At 44.7% G+C, this 20,699-nt stretch overlaps 2 protein-coding genes across 5 annotated transcripts in view; one reads left to right on the top strand and one right to left on the bottom strand.

Moving 5' to 3' along the window:
• Positions 1-14,319, top strand: part of RYR3 (ryanodine receptor 3) — a 557,501-nt gene extending 543,182 nt beyond the window's left edge. For all 3 annotated transcript variants that reach the window (XM_082842048.1, XM_082842046.1, XM_082842047.1), the window contains 10 exons: positions 1,900-1,942; positions 2,424-2,551; positions 2,974-3,034; positions 3,304-3,450; positions 8,036-8,170; positions 9,503-9,659; positions 11,492-11,556; positions 11,965-12,065; positions 13,097-13,148; positions 14,037-14,319. In XM_082842048.1, coding sequence (XP_082698174.1) covers positions 1,900-1,942; positions 2,424-2,551; positions 2,974-3,034; positions 3,304-3,450; positions 8,036-8,170; positions 9,503-9,659; positions 11,492-11,556; positions 11,965-12,065; positions 13,097-13,148; positions 14,037-14,132 — 985 coding nt within the window. In that variant the 3' untranslated portion in view covers positions 14,133-14,319. The remainder of the gene's footprint in view (positions 1-1,899; positions 1,943-2,423; positions 2,552-2,973; positions 3,035-3,303; positions 3,451-8,035; positions 8,171-9,502; positions 9,660-11,491; positions 11,557-11,964; positions 12,066-13,096; positions 13,149-14,036) is intronic.
• A 774-nt stretch (positions 14,320-15,093) lies between these two features.
• AVEN (apoptosis and caspase activation inhibitor) overlaps positions 15,094-20,699 on the bottom strand; it is a 192,656-nt gene continuing 187,050 nt past the window's right edge. Inside the window, exons 4-6 of one of the 2 annotated variants that reach the window (XM_082835840.1) lie at positions 19,665-19,760; positions 16,480-16,840; positions 15,094-15,673 (exon numbers count right to left, since the gene is read on the bottom strand). In XM_082835840.1, the coding sequence (XP_082691966.1) occupies positions 15,558-15,673; positions 16,480-16,840; positions 19,665-19,760 (573 nt within the window). In that variant the 3' untranslated portion in view covers positions 15,094-15,557. The remainder of the gene's footprint in view (positions 15,674-16,479; positions 16,841-19,664; positions 19,761-20,699) is intronic. The other variant, XM_082835841.1, reaches the window with a different exon arrangement.

The raw sequence follows: 20,699 nt of genomic DNA, 5'->3' as shown, positions 1-20,699 counted from the left end.
GAGTATTTTTATACCTGGTGCACAAATAAAAGAGTTTCTCTGGAGTAGGTAGCAGGAGACGAACTTGCTGAATAGTAGGATATGCAAATGTTTGCCCCCATTTACATTAAACCAGCACCCTGTGAGCATTCCTGCTTCTCTGCCTCCTTGTCAGCACTTGTTATCCTCAGATAACTTTGCTCATCTGGTAGGTGTGTAATAGCATCTCATTGTGCATTCTGCTGGTTTCTAAGAGGTGAGCAGCTTATGTTGTTTTTCTTGACCCTTCATATATAGATCTGTCCCTTATTTATGCATTTCCCTTCTGAAGGTTCTTGGCCTACCCCACACTTAAAGGAATATTACCAAGTGGAATTATGGCTTCGACCTTGAAGGAGCTTACATACCTGGTCAGGAGCCAAGAATATTCAGATCAAAGTAAGATCACATCTGTGAAAGGGTCTTGACCAGAGCCTTTAGTCACTGGCCCTGCAGGATCACTTGTGGAATTTTCCACTTTTTGGATTCTAAATACCATTCATGAAAAAAATCAAGTAGCAGAATAATGGACAAAGAAGGAGGTCAAAATAATTACTTCCATCCCCCGTAGATAAAATCTATTAGCAGTTTGCTTTGTTTTTAAGTGGCATTTGGATGTTTAAGACCAAGACTGCTGGGGACTTCGCTGGCGGTCCAGTGGTTATGACTTCGCCTTCCAGTACAGCGGGTGTGTGTGCGATCCCTGGTCGGGGGAACTAAGATCCCACACGCCTCGAGGCCAGAAAAGCAAAACAGGAGCCATGTTGTAACAAATTCAATAAAGCTTTAAAAACGGTCCACATCCCAAAAGAAATCTTAAAAAAAAAAAAAGACCAAGACTGCTTTAAATATCCAAACGATTTTTTTGGTTTTGTTTAAAGATTGCCACCCTGTTGTAAGAGAGGTGCCAGTTGCTCAGGGTTATTCTTCTGAGAGGTCCACGAACAGAGGGAGGCCCTCCTTCCTCACCACCAACTTGGGCGGCCTCTATAGCATAGGGGACGGTTGTGTTCCAGAGCTAACAAACAAGAACGATCTACACATGAAGGAAAACAGAAGTAAGAATGTTTGCACCAAGGGCCAGAGGTTCCTTGGCTGCAAACTAGACTCCCAAGGAACCTCTCAGGAAGGACTGATCATTCTGGAGGGGAGCAAAATATTTTAAATGGTTTCTGCCAACATACCTGAAAGTAACAGTTATTTCACGACTTTAACAGTAAGAAGGTATTCGCAGTGGAGCTGGTACTAGCTACTTGCCAGAAGAAAGCTGTCCCCTCTGTGGGGTTAAGGTTGGGATGGCATAGGAACTACCTCCAAAGGAGAGAGGGATCTCATTCCCGGGGAAAAGCACACCCCACAGGAGTTGTGCAGGAATGGAGAACAGAGCAGAAGAGCGCTCCATTAAGAAAACCCCCACGTAAATTAACTAACGGTGATTTCCAGACTGGAAACTTCATAGTTAGGGACCTTGTCTACACCTCCCACCACCGTGTCCCCAGCACCTACCCCAGTTACTGCCATAAAGTGGGCACTCAGTGAAGGAAGGTTGAATGCACGTGTTTCCTGCAGGGTTTGGTTTCTAGTTACACTGAGCCCAAGACACATATCCCTGCCTCTAGCTAGTCTGTCATCACAATTCCTGGCTCTTAACCATAATTTTGAAGTAGAAAATGCAAAGGAGCTTTCCAAGTGTTTCAGAACTCACCGCAAAGCAGTGAAACCAGAAATCAGACCTGCGGTGACTCTGAACTTCAATCAAGTCTTGAATTCTTCAATGAGCAGGACAAAACCCCAAAAGATCACAGGTCCAGACAAACTGCCAAGTTTCTTGATGTGCTTGCCTTGATGTTAAGAATCTCCCTGTTTCGTTTTCTCCTTCAGATCTTTTCCTAATAACTACTGGGACAAGTTTGTAAAGAGAAAGGTATGCCTTGTTGGGGGGCGGGGCAGGGGGAGTGAACTCCATGACCTCCAAAGAAATGTAAATTGTTTTTTTAAGTTCTCCATATACGAACATGAATAAGTGTAATGGTGCTTTTATGATGGCATCTCGAGAGGAGTAAGCCACAGAAGGGGTTTTATATGAACGCATGTAGGTTTGGGGCTTAGTTCCTATACTCATCTGCCTTAATCAGCTTAACAAAATCACTGTTTTCTACATACTAGGTTTTTTCTCTCCTCCTAAATGATAGCTAGAAAAGCAGTTTTCACTTAATTGTCTGTATCACTTCTGTTTTCTCTGGAGGTTATTTTTTTCTCTTTATTTTCCTTTTGCATTTTGACTCATGTCTTTATCAACCCCTTGGAAGAGCCCAGAGCATAACAGCTCTGACGGCACCGGGGCTGGAGAAAACATTGGTGGTGCTGCACGGCCTCAGTTCACCCTGTCCTCCTCTCTGCTTTAGGTGATCAACAAGTATGGAGATCTCTACGGAGCAGAACGCATTGCTGAACTCCTGGGGTTGGACAAAAATGCCCTCGACTTTAGCCCAGTAGAAGAGACCAAAGCAGAGGCAGCCTCCCTGGTGTCATGGTACAGAGCTTAGGAGTTAAATCCCAAAGTCTGGCTGACTAGACCCTTTATCTTTCCGGTCCTCTTCCCTGTGCTACAGGGAAAGCTCACAGTCATGTCTTCGCTGTCTTAGACTCTGGTCTCGCCTAAGTGTTTCTTCTAGGTTCTAAAATATGGGGGGGGGAGAGCACTGCTTTAAAAAAAATTGAAAGACTTATCAGCCTTTATGCCTGATAGAGCTGAAAGAGAAAGACTAATTAAAATTTCAGGGTGTGTGATTCAGCCACTCTCATTCTCATGGTGAACACATACAACTTGATAAACCTCAGAGCTGTATTTAGGTTATTAAACCCAAGAGAGAAAAAAATTCATTTTTTCCCCTTATTAAACACTTAACTAAATCTTGACATTTTTAAGTTTTGAAATGATTTGTTCCCCTTTAGGCTGAGTTCCATCGACATGAAGTACCATATCTGGAAGCTGGGAGTTGTTTTTACTGACAATGTAAGTATGGCATCTGGGAAAGCAAAATTCTGTGCCCCAAGTCCCGGGATGTCATTAGATGCCACAAAGAAACAAGCTATGGAGGCAGCTCAGGAAGACGCAGGGAGTGCTGGGCGAAGACAGGGGGCCCTAGGGTGCTGGGGGGACACTTCTCTCTTGTGCAGTAGTATGAGGCAGATGGGGCTTGACTTGGCAATTCCTGGGCCAGCTCAAAGCACCTCAGTCCCCTGAATGCCTGAAAAGCTGCTCAATTTCTTCCATTTCCACAGTCCTTTCTCTACCTCGCCTGGTACACGACCATGTCAGTCCTGGGCCACTACAACAACTTCTTCTTCGCTGCTCATCTGCTGGATATCGCGATGGGCTTCAAGACTCTGAGGACCATTCTGTCATCTGTCACTCACAATGGCAAACAGGTATGGGGTTTATACTGCTGCAGAACAGGAGGGACCTAGATAGGGTTAGGAAAGAACATAACCAGTGGGCTCCCCTGGTGGCGCAGTCGTTGAGAACCCTCCTGCCAACTCAGGCGACACAGGTTTGAGCCCTGGCCAGGGAGGATCCCACATGCCGCGGAGCAACTAAGCCCGTGCGCCACAACTACTGAGCCTAAGCTCTGGAGCCCGCGAGCCACAGCTGCTGGGTCCACGTGCCACAACTCCCGAGGCCCACGCACCTAGAGCCCGTGCTCTGCAACAAGAGAAGCCACTGCAATGAGAAGCCTATGCATCGCAAGCAAAAGTAGCCCCCGCTTGCATCAGCTAGAGAAGGCTCGCGTGCAGCCAAAAAAAAAAAAAAAGACCAGTGACTTAGATATATATATAGCTATATATGTTATATACATGTATGTGTGCAATTTCTATATATACCTATCTAGTCATTGCTCTACATCCAGTCTCATCAGTATCTAGTCTGTCTTCTACAGAATTGTCAGGGTCAATCCCTTGATTAAAGTCCTCTGATGGCTCCTCCTGTGAACAAATTCAAACTCGCTAGCATTTTATTCCTCATTAAGTGCAAATCCACGAATGAGACATGTTCCCTCACATCTCTAAATCTTTACAGGAGAAGGGAGAAAAGGAAGGAGTTAATATGTACCCAGCTTGGTACAGCCATTAGGGGAGACAGTATGGCAGTTCCTCAAAAAATTAAGTATAGAACTGCCACATGATCCAGCAGTTGCACTTCTGGGTATATATATCTGAAGGAGACGAAATCAGTATCTCAGAGAGATATCTATATTCCCATGTTCACAGCAGCATTATTCCCAATAGCCAAGATATGGAAACAACCTGTGTCCATCAGTAGATGAATGGATAAACAAAATTTGTTATGAACATACAGTAGAATATCATTCAGCCATTTAAAAAGAGGAAATTCTGCCTTTTGCAACAATATAGATGAGCCTAGAGGGCATTATGCGAAGAGAAATAAGCCAGACACAGAAAGACAAATACTGTATGGTGTCACTTACATGGGGAATCATAAAAAGGGCAAACCTCTAGAACCAGAGAGTAGAGCAGTCGTTACCAGGAGCTGGGTGTGTTGGGGGAAACGGGGAGCATTGGTCAAAGAGTACAAACTTTCAGTTATTAAATAAATTAGTTCCGGGGATCTAATGTAAAGCATGGTGGTTCTAGTTAAAAATGCTGTATTGTATGCTTGAAATTTGCTAAGAGAGTAGATCCTAAGTGTTCTGAGCAAACACACACACACGCGCGCGCGCGCGCGCGCGCGCGGTAACTGTGTGAGGTGATGGGTATGTTAATTAACTTGATCATGGTGATCATTTTATAATGTATGCATATATTAAATCATCACATTGTACACCTTAAAAAATAAAAATTCCAACCAGAAAAAAGTCAGATCAACCTTTAATTGTTCTAAAATGAAAGGGTGCTAGATCATCAGGTATCGCGATGGTTTATTTCTTCTAGGCTTCTGGTAGTGGCGCCGGTTTCTCAGTTGACACTAAAAAGAAGGGAGGAAAGCTAGAGATAGAAATTTGCTGCCACATACAAGAAGCTGAAGTTTGGGGAGGTAATAACAGAACCTGTGATATAGATGTTTGCTTAGAGAGTGGTAAATACTTCCTTATAGGTTCCTGGGAGAAAGGGCATTGTGTATTATTTTTCCATGTGTGTCTTGGGAAGTTTTATCCTATAAAGGTGGCATTTCCCAAAACGGGATTTATGGAATGCCAGTTCTACAATTTGTTCTTTTAGAATTCTTTTCTTCCCCTTTACTCAGAGATAGAAAGTTCAGATTTTATTGATTTGGTTTAACGGCGTTATACCAAACTGTACCTTAAATGAAAAGTTTAAACAATGAATTTCTTTTAATTAAAAAACAATTTTTATTGGAGTATAGTTGATTTACAATGTTGTGTTAGTTTCAGGTGTACAGCAAATTGAATCAGTTATACATATACATATTATCCACTCTTCTTTTAGATTCTTTTCCCATTTAGGCCTTTAGAGAGTATTGAGTAGAGTTCCCTGTGCCATACAGTAAGTTCTTATTAGTTATCTGTTTTATATATAGGAGTGTATATATGTCAATCCCAATCTCCCAATTTATCCCTCACCCCCTTATCCCCTGGTTAGCGTAAGTTTGTTTTCTACATCTGTGACTCTACTTCTGTTTTGTAAATAAGTTCATTTGTACCCATTGTTTTAGATTCCACATACGAGCAATATCATACGATATTCGTCTTTCTGTGTCTGACTTACTTCACTTAGTATGACAGTCTCTAGGTCCATCCATGTTGCTGCAAATGGCATTATTTTGTTCTTTTTTATGGCCGAGTAATATTCCATTGTATATATATGTACCACATTTTCTTTACCCATTCCTCTGTTGATGGACATTTAGGTTGCTTCCATGTCCCTGCTATTGTAAATAGTGCTGCATATTGGGGTGCGTGTATCTTTTTGAATTATGGTTTTCTCAGGGTATATACCTAGGAGTGGGATTGCTGGGTCATATGGTAATTCTGTTTTTAGTTTTTTAAGGAACCTCCATACTGTTCTCCATAGTAGCTGTATCAATTTACAGTCCCACCAACAGTGTAGGAGGGTTCCCTTTTCTCCACGCCCTCTCCAGCATTTATTAAACAATGAATGTCTTATATGGGCTTGCCGACTAAACTCTGGCAAGATTGTTAAAAAAAAAGTGTGCCCCGTTTGTGCCATATGCCGGGTATTGCAATAGGCTCACAACCACCCTATAAGGTAAGTGTTACACTCACTTGAGAGAGAAGAGCACTGAGGCTCAGAGAGGCTAAGTATTTCACCCAAGAGCACACAGCTGCTAAGTGGCAGAACTCAGATTCAAGCCCATTTGTTCCTTGGTGCAAAGCCCACATTCTTTCTTTTTTGAAACCGGCTGCTTTCCGTGAGGTCTGCTATCCAAGGTTCAAATCACTAAATTCTTTGTTCAAGAAGCTGCTGAATATGTCTGTTCTGGTACTTATCATGCCCACTCCCTTTTGTGTAGCAGCTTGAGGGCAAAGAAAGATTTTACGTTGTTGATCTTCACAGCTCCAGCCCAGCACCTAGTCCCTGGTATAGGCCCGATGAGCAGGTCCTGCGTAGTCCTCATTTATTGTGCCTCTGAAAGCCGAGAAACAAACAGGCCCTATGTCCCTGGCAAAGGTCCAAGGCAGGTTTCTTCATTAGGAAAAATGTCACTTTGCTCAATCATAATTCTTATAGTAACTTCAAAGCTGTGACAATTATGCAGTTCATGGTTAGTTATGAAATATTGTGATGTAGGGATACCCATGAGCCCAAGGAATCTGTAGTTTCTTTTTTTTTAATTTTTAAAAAATTTTATTGAAGTATAGTTGATTTACAATGTGTGCTGATTTCTTCTGTACTGAAAAGTGACTCAGTTATACATATATGTATATATATATGTTTTAAAATTTTTATTGAAGTATACCTGATTAACAATGTTATATTAATTTCTTGTAGTTTCTTTAGAAGCAGCATTAGAACTTATGGTTACCAAAGCGGGGTAGAAAGGGATAAATTAGGAGTTTGGGATTAACATATACACACTACTATATATAAAATAGGTAAACGACAAGGACCTACTGTATAGAGCACAGGGAATTATACTCAATATTTTGTAACAACCTAAGTGGGAAAAGAATTTGAAAAAGGATACATGTATATGTATAACTGAATCACTATGCTGTACACCTGAAACTAACACAATATTGTAAATCAACTCTACTTCAATTAAATAAATAAGCAAATAAATAGAAGCAGCGTTAGAGTGAAAGCGACATCTTGAAGCCTTGGGTCACTGCTATCTCTGTGAAAAAACAAAGTAACCATCCTCAGAGCACCGTCACTATTCTCATCCTTAAATCCCTGTGTAGTTTATACGCGCCCCGTGCAGTACCCCAGCTGTTAGTCTGCCCGGGCTGCCTTAACAAAATACTGAACACTGGGGGCTTAGACAACAGACATTGATTTCCTCTCAGTTCTGGAGGCTGGAAGTCCAAGATCAAGGTGTGGGTAGCTTGGCGTGCAGCTGGCTGCCTCTTGCTGCTTTTTCACTTGATTATCCTTCGATGCGTACGGCTACCTGGTATCTCTCCTTCTGAGTCCTAACCTCCTCCTCTTGTAGGAACACCAGTCAGATTGAAGCAGGGCCCACCCTCACAGCCTCATTTTAATTAAATCACCTCTTTAAAGGCTCTATCTCCAAGTGCAGTCGCCTTCCAGAGGTACTGGGGGTTAGGGCTTCAACATATGAATTCTGGGGGAACACAGTTTGTTCCATAACAGTCCATCATTACTCTTTTCTCCCAATAAGGCCTGTTTCTCTCTGTGATCTTGCTTTCCTTCGGCACCTGCTGTATGACAGCCTTCGTTCCAGACCCCTCATCTTTCCCCTTTCCTCTGTTTTCTTGGAGTCTCCCACCAACCTTTCAAGGTGGAGAAGACCCACCTCCTCTTCCCTCTCTCCCTCTCTTTCCGCTGCCAGTTGGTCCTGACTGTTGGTCTCCTGGCCGTGGTGGTTTACCTCTATACCGTGGTGGCGTTCAACTTCTTCCGCAAGTTCTACAACAAAAGTGAAGACGACGATGAGCCCGACATGAAGTGTGATGACATGATGACGGTGAGAATTCCCTGTAGGGTCACCTGGCGTGGCTGGGACAGAAGGGCTGTGGGCAGAGTGGCAGAGTGGAGACAGAGCAGGACAGAGATGAGAGTAGAACACTGATGTCTCATCCGAAAGGGAGGTGGGTCCTGGAAAGACAGAAGTGATGGAATAGACCCCTTGTCGGGGCCCAGGCGGAAGGAGAAACACACAGCTAAGCGGATCACCATCCGTCCACATCTGTGTGTGGCGAAGACGTGAGTTACCTGTGTCTGTATCTCATGGAAGTCAAACTCTGATTCTTTGCCTCTGAGAGCTAAGAGCGAAGTCCCATGAATCTGGTGCTCCGTTTATTTCAGCAAGCCAGTGGGGCTTGTTTCAGAACAGCCATGTCGTCTGAAAAATGTCACAGCAGCAGGACTGGGTCAGGGCGGGGCTGGGGCTCCTGCGCGCATAGAAGGGCACAGCGCAGGGTGAGCCAGCACAGCTGCAGTAGCATCTCTAGACGCTTATCATGACCAGATTTCAGGAAAAGAATGTGTGTATCAGAGACAGGTGACAGTACACTGTCCCCCTGCCCCCGCCTGTGATCGTTTCTCCAGAAAATAGATATGCTTTTTGGCTAAAAACTCTCCGTGAGTTTTCTTGGGGCAAGCAGCCCATGAGACAGCAACGCTACAGGCACAAGAGCAACCGTATGACCAGCGTGGGCTCCGTGCTGCCACTGGCTTTTGACCTACCAGCCATAAGACTGCCTCCACACTGCCATCCCGAAGCCATCACTGCCAGTCAGGAGGAGAGACAGAGGGCAGCCTGCTCTGTGAGCCCTGGCCCAGGAGCCTACCTGGAGCACACGGGCACTTGGGAGGAGATTCTGCGGGGAGCCCCGCCCTCCCGGGTGCACGGAGGATGCCAAGTAGGGGAGGCCTCTTCCCGGAGGCTGTAGCCCGGCCCCAAGTCCAGGCTGGCACTTGAAACTTAAGTGAGAGAAAACTCGTATCTGGCATAGGCCATCCTCATCAGGGCAGAAAGTTCTTTTAACTTATACACACCTAGAGTGAATTCTCACGTGTGTGTCAAAGAGTTCAAAACTGTTTTTAAGAAAAGAGCAAAAAACACCTTTTAAAGGCTACGTGGAACAGCAACCTTTCCATCTTTATAGACACCAACCTAACCAGAGGGTGGAGAGGACAGAGTTAGCAGCACGAATGTGTTATTGTGAAGAGTACCCTTCTCCTGCCTCAGGGCTGTCATGTTTTGATCTTGTTACATGAATGATCTGACCATCTCCGTAAAAACAAACAGAACTCTGCACCTTTTACCTGAATCGCCATCATTTTTCTTCTCTAGTGTTACCTGTTCCACATGTACGTGGGAGTGAGAGCTGGAGGTGGCATTGGCGATGAAATCGAAGACCCCGCTGGGGACCCGTACGAAATGTACCGCATCGTCTTTGACATTACATTCTTCTTCTTCGTCATTGTCATCCTGCTGGCCATCATCCAAGGTATGCTTGCCACTTATGTCATCTGCATGGGGCTCAGTCAATCTGATTCTCTTTGCCTTTCTGCACCTGACTTAACTGTTTTATGTAAAGAGGTTTATGCATTCGCTTACCTGTTAATTCAGCAGACATCTCTTTTTTTTTTTTTTGTGGTACGCGGGCCTCTCACTGTTGTGGCCTCTGCCGTTGCGGAGCACAGGCTCCGGACGCGCAGGCCCAGCGGCCATGGCTCACGGGCCCAGCCGCTCCACGGCATGTGGGATCTTCCCGGACCGGGGCACGAACCCGCGTCCCCTGCATCGGCAGGCGGACTCTCAACCACTGCGCCACCAGGGAAGCCCCAACAGACATCTCTTGAACGTCTACCATATATAAAGGCAAACATACACCCAGGCACTGATACAGGAAACTTGAGCATCCTTACAGAGGACTCCCCTCGCCCACTCCTTCATTACCCACTCTAAGTTGATCATTTCTGTCTCATTCTGCTTCCTAAATATCTCCATTGGCTAGTGTTGCCCCACATCCTCATGATTCCTGCCCTGATCATTTTCCTCCCACGCAATGGGGTGGGAAGCAGCAGAAAGAGGATCTGTGAGAGTGTGACATGTGTTTTCCTTCCTTGCGGGGTAGAGGTAGTGGTATTTTGTGGTCAGTAGCTTGTCAGGAATTAGAGAAAGAGGGTGATGAATTTAGTTTGAGTCATGCCAAGTTGAGGTACCTATGAGACATCGTGCAGGCGTTGAGGGCTAATAAGCAATTAACTGTAATGGGTCTTTCAAGAGACAAGTCAGGAATGGAATAGGATAGAAATATTACATTCAATAAGGACACACAAGACAAATATTAATGAATACAAAAATCAAAGAAATGGGATCCACTGGTGGTGGTGGTCAAAGATGTAGGCGTAGAGACTTCCCAGAAGGAAAAGCAAAGAAACTGAGGAGGATCCCTGACTGATACGTATCAGTGCCTCAGGGACTAGAAGAGGAAGAGCCGATAAGGAAGACAGAAAGGGAACAGCCAAGCAAAACAGGAGGACAAGGAAGGAAGGACAAGAAGAGAGTCCAGGAGGAGTGAATAGTTAGCGTCAAATACTGCTGAGAGGCGCTGTAAGAGGAACCATAAGAAAGCATTAGCCGGGACTCAGCATTTGAAAACACAAGTGTTTTTCCTAATTTTGATTTAATTGTATCATTCAGCTTTATAATTCATTTCTTTAACATCTTTATTGGAGTATAGTTGCTTTACAGTGGTGTGTCAGTTTCTGCTTTATAACAAAGTGAATCAGTTATACATATACATATGTCCCCATATCTCTTGCATCTCCCTCCCTCCCACCCTCCCTATCCCACCCCTCTAGGCGGTCACAAAGCACCGAGCTGATCTCCCTGTGCTATGCGGCTGCTTCCCACTAGCTATCTATTTTACGTTTGGTAGTGTATATATGCCCATGCCACTCTCTCACTTTGTCGCAGCTCACCCTGCCCCCTCCCCATATCCTCAAGTCCGTTCTCCAGTAGGTCTGTGTCTTTATTCCTGTCTTACCCCTAGGTTCTTCATGACATTTTTTTTTCTTAAATTCCATATATATGTGTTAGCATATGGTATTCTTCTTTCTCTTTCTGACTTACTTCACTCTGTATGACAGACTCTAGGTCCATCCACCTCACTACAAATAACTCAATTTTGTTTCTTTTTATGGCTGAGTAATATTCCACTTTTTTTTTTTTTAACAAAACGTAATAGCCTCTGCCATTCCATCTATCATTCCTCTGCCCTGACTAAACAGGTTATTTGAAGTGTTTTGTTTGTCTTTGTATTTAAAATTCCAGGTCTTATTATTGATGCTTTTGGGGAGCTGAGAGACCAGCAGGAACAAGTACGAGAGGATATGGAGGTACCGTTCTACTAAATCCCAACTTGATTTCCGTTATCTCACAGCACATGGATTTTTTTAAACAGTAGGTTCTACTCTCATTTAGGGCCAGCCCTAGGCAAAATTACCAACCATGATTGTTTTCCAAGCCTGTCCTCTTCTCTGGGCCCATCTACCTGCTCTGTACCCTACCACCCCCACCACCCCCACCTGCTGCCTCCGCCAGGCCCCAGGCTTAGGAAGTAGCAAGTACCCTCCACTAGGTAGAAGCTAGGTATGTGACACTCTGGAGAAGACGACTAACAGCCTAAAGCATGAAAGACAGAAGTATTTTAGTGTCTCTCAATTCAAGCAGAGATCCTCACCCTTTTGCTACCTGCCTGTAACGTCACGCCTACTCATGCCTTTTCTCCCTGTTATTCTTCTTAGACTAAATGTTTCATCTGTGGGATCGGCAATGACTACTTTGACACGACCCCTCATGGTTTTGAAACACACACCTTACAAGAGCACAACTTAGCCAACTACTTGTGAGTATCCGTGGTCAGCAAAGGTGATGGGGCAGAGCCAGGGCCAGGAACAGTGAGTAAAATACAGTTACGTCATGTAGTTCACGCTCTGCCAATGCCTTTTCCTCCTTGGTCTCCGGAAAGTAGAGGCAATTAGGAAAGAGCTGGCAGGAGTCCCCATGAGCCCGTGTCTTTGTCCATACGCCCTGCCCCTCCCCATTCTGATTGATAGGTGTGCGCTGCAGACTGTTTCTGCTCCAAGCAAATGTCAGCCCCTCAACCTGGAATTAGATCCCACCCCTTCTCAGTCAAGGTCATATTAACTCCAGCAAGTTTCCTCTCTGCTGAATTTTTCCTATCACCATATAATATTTTTTAATCCTAAACAAAGAAAAAAGGCTGTGACCCCACTTTTCCTTCCAGCTGTTGCCCTGCTTCTTCCTTCCCTTCCAGCAAAACTGGAAAAGTGTGCATGTTCAGGGTCTCCGATCTCTCTCGTCCCACTCTCCTTTGAACCCCCTCCAGTCAGGCCTTCCTCTCAACCAATTCATATTTGCTCTTGTCAAGGCGGCCCGTCACCTGCGTGCTGCTGAATTCCAGGGCAACTGAGTGAGAGTAAATATTTTTACTTTTCCATAACGTATCTTTGAGACACACAAAATTTCAATTCTATATTCTTATAAGATGATAAATTGGCCTACTAAGAATTATATGGTAAGAGTTTTGGTTACCATTTTATTGTCTACCTTAGGACTTTTTTTAAAAAACAATAAAATGGTAGCCAAAATTCTTCCTCACAAGTGATCTTAGCTCAAGGTTTAAGGACCTCTCCTCACAAATAAGGCTAATTTTGAGATAAATGTATATTATTATTAGAAGATGATGGCGTATGTTGTCATGCCACGTTTCCCCTATTCTGAAAGGTATAGGAGTCAGCATGATGCTGAACAATGTATTTAATCCTCTCTCCAGCTCACTTGACTTTGGTTTTCTAACCAAAGAATCTAATACTGTCTTTTTCTCAGTTGTTAAACCTTTGTTCCTCGTTCCAGGTTCTTCCTGATGTATTTGATTAATAAAGATGAAACAGAGCACACAGGTCAGGTGAGAAACACCTTAAGATAGAGCTTCCCCTTTCTACGTCAAGCCTCAGTAGAGCACAGGATATCTGAAATGGAGAGGTGACCCCCATTTGCCTCTTCTGTGCGTCTTCCCACTGCTTCCTGCATTGTTCCACCATCTCTTTGTGACTTAAGAAGCCAAAATTCTAAGGCAACCCCCACCTGTTCCAAAAGGCCCCCTTGGTTATCCTTCCCAGCAAACACTGACATTTTCTAAATCCTTATAGTTGCTGCTTCAGGGCAGAATAGCTGGAGGTGGGGAGAACGTTACAGAGAAAAAGACAATGCAAAGCTGAGTGGGTGGCTCCGACAAAGAGCAGGAGAGTCGGAGCAAAATGGTGAGACGACAGCCTAAGAGAGATAACGACCTCCTGTGTGGGTGACACAGGGATGCGGAGGTGTGGGTGTGACAGGGTGCGTGAAAGTATGTGTCAGAGGGATTCTGTGACTAAGTATGAAAAAGAAGTGTAAAGACAGAGAATAGGGGAGGAAAAGGTAGCTTACCAAATACTCAAACGTCGTTGGATTCGTATGTTCTGCCTTCTGCCAGTTACAAATGGCATGGAGTCAACCCTCTGCTAAATCTTTAAGTATTTTTAGTGGCGATCATCGAGTTGGTCTCACTGTGGGGTTTTTGTTTGTTTTGGTGGCGGTGGCGGGGGGGGGGGGGGTCAGAGGAAGGGAGAAAAGAAGGGAGAAACTTCTCGCTCCCAAAACAGCCTGAGCGGGGAACAGTGCAAGAAAGAATGTACCAGTTGGGCCTCACATTTATCCACATCAGGATTCCCAAAGGGAGACAGAGAGGGAAAATAAATTGGGTTCCAGCTTACTGTGGTTTATAAAGAAGTCTCCTTTGTTCCCGTTATTTCAGGAATCTTATGTCTGGAAGATGTACCAAGAAAGGTGTTGGGATTTCTTCCCTGCTGGTGACTGCTTCCGGAAACAGTACGAAGATCAGCTTGGATAAATGGGAATGAAAGAAGCCTCCACCATTCTGGACGGTCAATAAAATCCTTCTCTTAACAGTTCTGCAACACATTTGAAAAGTGACATTTCCTAAAATGCCTCCCTTAACAAGGAAGTGTTTGTTACACACCTGTGGTATTTTGGAATTGATTTGGCTTTTTGTATCTAATGGACGTACACTGTGCGAGATAACCTGTCAAAAATGTTGAAAGAAAAAAGAGTACGGCCCAGCTTCGAGGAAGCTCTAGTTGAAAGCCTTCAGGTTTCTCAGTTCTAACTAGGTCGTTGGGATGGTACCATTGAGGGAAGGGCTAGAGAAGCAGGAAGCTTGGGAGGCACAATACCTGGAATTTTAAACACTTGAATTCCACGTGATGGTACTCCACTAGTGACTCACGGTCTGAGCTACAAAAAAATCATTTTAAAACTGCAGTCTAATTTCTCCCATGGTACTTGCTAGTGAATGTATCCAGAATCAGCTTGAAAAGCTTTAAGCAGTTAAAGAAATAGAAACAAACAAACAAACCGCCACTTTGTCGACACTGAAGTATCGAGTAAGTGCCTTACAAAACCTCTTTAGATACAGCTATGCAAGTTTTTTACCTTTATGTTCGAGACGGACAGTTCCCATTAATTAGTCGTGTGGATCTTCTGTCTTACTTTATGAAACTGCACTCAAAGGTTATTCATATGTTTGTGTTTTTTTCAGTAACAGCTTGTCAACTGCTGTTATCAGAGGAAAAAAGTACTGTACTGAAAATTCAGAAAAAAATCTCAATCTTACGCCAAATAGAGTAACGCTTTATGGTCTCCCTTGTAAGTAGTGGAGCTGCTCTGTTTAGGTGAATCTCCTTAAATAAAATGAAGTGCCCACTGCAATAAAGTCATAATCACCAACTCACGGTTTGGCCTCTTGTAACGCCCCCTTTCTGGATGATGTACAACCACCCTGTGGTGCTGGGAAAAGGGACAGGAGACTAACAAACAGCCCACGGCTCCCCGCACCAGAAAGAAAGGAAGAAAAAAAAATCCACAAACCAGCGTTTGTTTATTTTGGCCAAATGCATGCCTGGTTTGCTTAGCTCTCTTCATCATCAGCTGCATCCGCTATGCTGTAAAAATTGAGAGGAAGAAACTGGACACAAGGGCCGTAACATCTCCTGCCCTTAAGAAGTCTATTCAGTTACTAAGCCAGAGAACAAATGCAGCGAGCCTCTTACTGTCTCATTTCGGATTTGTTGAACATGGGGGAGGTAGGCGTCTACTGCTAAGCGTGATGGCCACACGGGCTCGGGCCGTGCTTGTAAACCAGCTGTTCTGGAAGGACAGCCTTGGGCCCGCCTTCCCTTACAAGGCAACCAAAATTGGCTTCAGGCACTTTTCATTTTCTTTCTCTCTCTCTCTTTTTTTTTTTCTTTCATCGAGTTTAGGAAATCATGCTGTCCAACCAATCTTCAAGCTCTTCCTCAGTAACATTTCTGGATATACTTGGTTGCTCAGATGCCACGTTCTTTCCTTCCAACGCAGACGGTTTTGCAGGATCTAAAAAAAAGAAAAGCAACGTTAACAACTTCACGTTAGTGCCAGAACCGAGGGTTAACGCTTCCCTGGGGTTTGATCCATGCTGGAAATCAGCCAAAGTCTGACTTCGCTCACGATAAGGGGAAACGTTCTATTATTTTCCTGCTCCCTAAGAAGATCCAGTGATACCTAAACAAATTCATAAATGGAGTAGAGATTTGCTCTTCTATTTATTTGGATGATGAATCTCACAGTTCACTAGTTTTTTTTAAAAGACTAACAGCTTAGTTTCCTGGAAACTAAAGCCATTAAAGGGTCCTGAATGCAGTGTATGGACGGGGCAGTCACTAGGCCTCTCCCTGTCAGATGGCCCGCCATCTAACAGAACATGCACAAATGAGGAAGTCTTCTTTTGTTAAAAAAAAAAAAAAACAAAAACCAAGATCGAAATAGCAAGCAAGAAGCACAAAGCACTGATCAACAGGCCTGTTCAGACAGTCGATTAAAAGGTCTGCTGCTGCACAGCTGAGGCCACGGGTATCGAAATGCCTTTTACAGCACGAGTTCAATTTGCAGCCCCGGGTTTAAGATTGCAATCAGGCAGGTAGCAGCTTTGGAAGCCCAGTAATATCGAGTGAGAGCAATGTTGTCAGAAAGGTCAGCTCAGGGGGAAGCAGAGACGTGAGCACAGAAATAGATGTCAGTGGACAAGGCCAGATCGATGTCAGACACTGATGAAGATGTGTAGGGATGTGACAGAGGTGAAGCTATTCTCAGAAAAACACCAGAATCGAGAAGATGGATGGGGAATAAAATGAAAACCATACCTGTTTCTTCTTGGGCCACCTCCTCATCTTTCTCAGATTCCAGGTCCTGAGCTGTCTGGTCTGCTAAGATGTCACCGCTCTCTTTTACAGACGCATCTAAATTAAGCAGCAGATCTAGTTCTTCTTCCAAATCGTCTGCTGCCGACTGCAGTGGGGAAGCGGGGTTCTGAGAACCCTTGGAAGGGCCCGGTCCTAGGCTGTCTTTACCCAGGTACATGGGGCAGCCAGCGGCAGCAGATTTCAGCTCAGAGATGGACCCCTTTCCTCCAGGCCCCAAGGGCCCCTTTAACTGCATCCCTAGTCCCTTGCCATCATTATTTCTCTTTGGTTTCACCTGAGGAAGCTCTAAAGGAAGGGCAGTCTGAAAGAGAAGCACAGTATCTGAGTTAATGTGAGTCCTGCCGTATTTGCTTAAGCAGAAATTAAAGCAGAGGAAGCCATCAGACTCTGTGGAGTAGGGAACTCAATTCAGACAGGGAGGTCACAAAGTGCCTCCATCCAGGTCCTGCCAGCACCCCTCTTACTGCTGCAGGGGTAAGTGTGGGAGACCTCCCTACCGTGCCCACCTCGGCCATGTGCCAACCTGCTCAGAGCTGAAATCAAAAGGGCTGTGCACTCCTGTCACCAGCCTGAGAATGGACAGTCCTGTAGGTCTATGTGAATGTATACTTAAGCCTGCGACGAGGCAAACGTTTGTAAAAAGTCACGGAGAAGTAATTAGCAAGTCGGATCTGTTCACCGTACTAAGATGCACAAATATAGGAGATGAAGGCACAAATTCACCAAGAAGAAAAGAATGACCGTTAGTAACATTATTTGAGTAAAAACTGCCAGACAGGAAAGAAAACACTCCATTTGATTACATTTGTAAAAAACGTCCCCAACAGGCAAAACTAATCTTGAGTATGAGAAGTCAGGATAGTGGTCTTAGGGAAGTATTGCCTCGGGGGGTGGGGGGAGGTTCTGGGTGGTGGCAGCGGCGGTCTGATCCTTGATCTGCATGTGTAAAGACTTACGCACGCACTTCTCTATATGTTATAATTTAATAAAGTTAAACCCTCCCCCCAGGTGACTGTAATGTAGAGGAAGGCTGAGAACCACAGTTCTGGAGGGAGGCCTGTGGTGACCAGGCTGGCATCAGTGGGTAGGTTCAGAAGGAGGGTCAGCTGCTGTTGGAGGTGTTGTCCCCTTATTTGTACATTTAAGCATCCTGAGCAGATCCAGTTTGCTAATAGCTCCTTAGGGCTTTTAAGACCGCGTGGCTTTACACAGGAACTTAAATATTCATCCAGCACTGTCAGTGTGCAGGGCGAAGATGGGATGCGGTCCCCTGTTCTAATCCTGGAATCATTCAGTGGGTCTGCACTGGCTGGCTGGCATTGTCTTTGTTTGTTTGTTAACTCCCGGGTGAGTCTAACATGTAAACACAGTTGAGAATAACCGCTCTACCTCATGGGAGGAGTGGGAAAACCTGGCTAGATAGTTAAAAGTTACTATTTACAAAAGTACAATAATTTAAATCTTTCCTCTGAGGCCTGCCTCTGACAACATCATCCTTCACTTTCAAATGCTCACACCACTTCCCGTTTCTCTCCTCAATCCCGGGGCCCCCATCACCTTCATCTCAGTGTTTCCCTGATGTGTTCTGTTAACCACTCCTCATTGTGTGGGATCAAACCAAGTATGTCAGGACTTTGACCATCTCTGGACAGCCAGAGGAAGAGGAGTGCTCACTCAATCACTAAGACAAGCCCCAATACCCACAAACGCTCCTAAAGAAGTCCCAGGGTGATTCCCCATCAGAGGCAAATGCTATCCTCTCTACTTCTCTGCCCCTGAGTGTCCTCCAGCCCTGAATTCTACTTGCTGCCCTAAATTTGACGTGAGTGCCACAGAGACAGCTGGGTGGATACCCACTGATGCCTGCCCATGCTCAGGCTTAGCGTCGCATTCAACTGCAGAACAAAACTGGTCATTTTAGTTGCTGGGGTTCTATTGACAACTAGTACTGCCTAGGGTTTCACTTTTTAACAAAATCCAATCTAGCCACAATTAAATTTCAAAGTTCCTTCTGGTATAGCCCTTGGGCCCCTCCTCTCTTAGCCGATTCAACTCTTAGCTACCTTAACAACCGATATCTCCCAAATTTATATTTCCAACCCTTGATTCTGAACTATAAATTTCTACATCCAGTTGACTAATATTTTCACTCTGACATCTCAGAGACACAAACCCATAATGTCCAAGCCTCACCCTTCCTAATACTAGCTACCACTGAGTTGCACAGGCTGGAAAACCTAGAAAATTCTTTCCCTGCTCCCTCTCCGTTTCCAGTATTTCACCAAGTCCTGTTAATTTTACTTTTGTAATACACCTCTTGGTAAAGTCCAGTTCCCTGCCATCTCTACCATCATTAGCGTGGTCCAAGCTACAGTATTACTCACCTGAACCGTGCAGTGGCCTCCTAATTTGCCTCCCCTCATCCGCTCTACTCTTGCATGGGTGTGCAAGTGCAGATTTACCCTAAACACAGACACCCCAATACAGTCCTCTCTCCATTCTGCAGCCAGAATGTTCTTTGTTACTGTTATTAGCACAGTTGTTAATGCAGATCTGATTGGGTCACTCTTCTTTAAATCCCACCTCAAATGTTCTTATACTTTGGATCTCGGCTTATCTGTCACTTCTTCAGGAAAGCCATTCCTAATCACACCAAAGTCGATCAGGTTCACTATTACATATTCTCACAGCATACTGTCCTTCCCCTTCACAGGACTTATAATTTGATAACTTGATCAATACCCGTCTTTCCCAATAGATTAAGCTCCATGAGGGCAGGAACCATGCCTGTCTGTCCACCACGGTAACCTTAGTGCCTAACACAAAGCCTGGCACATAAACATTTTGAGTACAATACAAGGCAGACTCTATGCTTTTACATTTCATTCAATTCTATTACATTTGATCCTTTAAAACGTTTCAAATATAAAATGAAAAAAAAAAACAAACCTTTAGAAAGTATTTCATTCTCCCTCAAAACTTTACGAAATTCTACCTGATACAAAACGCTCAGCTTGATGAAAGGAAAAGCTGAGTCTGAAACCTCCTGCAGGGGGATGTTTTTCATTCTTCTTCTTCTCCTGCCCTAATTCATACCAGCCTCAGGATGCTGTCAGGGTTTTTACCTGGACCAATTCAGCAGCAACATTGAGTCGGAGTGAGAGAGGCAGTTCTTGAAGGGCTCGAACCAATGACTCACAGTCCACATAAAATGCTGAATTCTATATATAAAAAAAAAGATAGATTATTGATCAAGATGATTACATATGGGGCTTCCCTGGGGGCGCACTGGTTGAGAGTCCCCCTGCCGATGCAGGGGACACGGGTTCGTGCCCCGGGCCGGGAGGGTTCCACATGCCGCGGGGCAGCTGGGCCCGTGAGCCGTGGCCGCTGAGCCTGCGCGTCCGGAGCCTGTGCTCCGCAACGGGAGAGGCCACAACAGTGAGAGGCCCGCGTGCCGCAAAAAAAAAAAGAAAGAAAAAAAAAGATGATTACATATGACCTTTCAGGAATAAAAGAGCACAAGACGATAGGTAGTAACTGTAAATAAATCATCTATTACTTTTAGCTGGGAGTAATCAGATCATAAATCACACTTGATACGGTTCTAATTTCTACCATCTCTGCATTAAGATAAGCAAAACCAAAAGCACCTTCCTGAGCCACAGCTCAGGCTGCCAGAGCAGCAGCAGGTGGTGATCACCTCACATCAAGGCTGCACGGAAACCTGGAACCTGCGGATGCTCTTGGAATTACTGAAAAAAACTCAAAGCACTTAATGAAATCTAACTGGACATCTCCCCCCAGATTCAGATGGCTGGCCTTCAGGAGAGCAGGGAAGAGCTGTCTCAGCAGTCAGATGGGGAGGACAGTCACAGCCAAAGAAGCCCATGAGGTATACGCTTCTCTCTCTTCCAACCAGAAAGCAGAGGATGGAAACTTACCCTCCAGCTGGCAGCACTTTGTGTGAGGCCAACACTGTAAGTCCCTTGAACTCCCTTCCCGTGCATAGACGCAAAATCCCATCCAGGCAATGCCCTCACAAATTGACCATATCTGAGAAAACGGTCCAGGTTATCGCATGACCCCTAACGGCTGTTTCTAGGCGCCCCGGCCACCCAAGAGAAGGAAAAACTAAAAGGTGGTTGCCACATTAGAGG

The sequence above is a fragment of the Leucopleurus acutus genome (assembly GCF_964270905.1).
Source record: "Leucopleurus acutus genome assembly, chromosome: 1".
Taxonomy (NCBI): Eukaryota; Metazoa; Chordata; class Mammalia; order Artiodactyla; family Delphinidae; genus Leucopleurus; species Leucopleurus acutus.
This window is presented reverse-complemented; position numbering and strand designations above follow the sequence as displayed.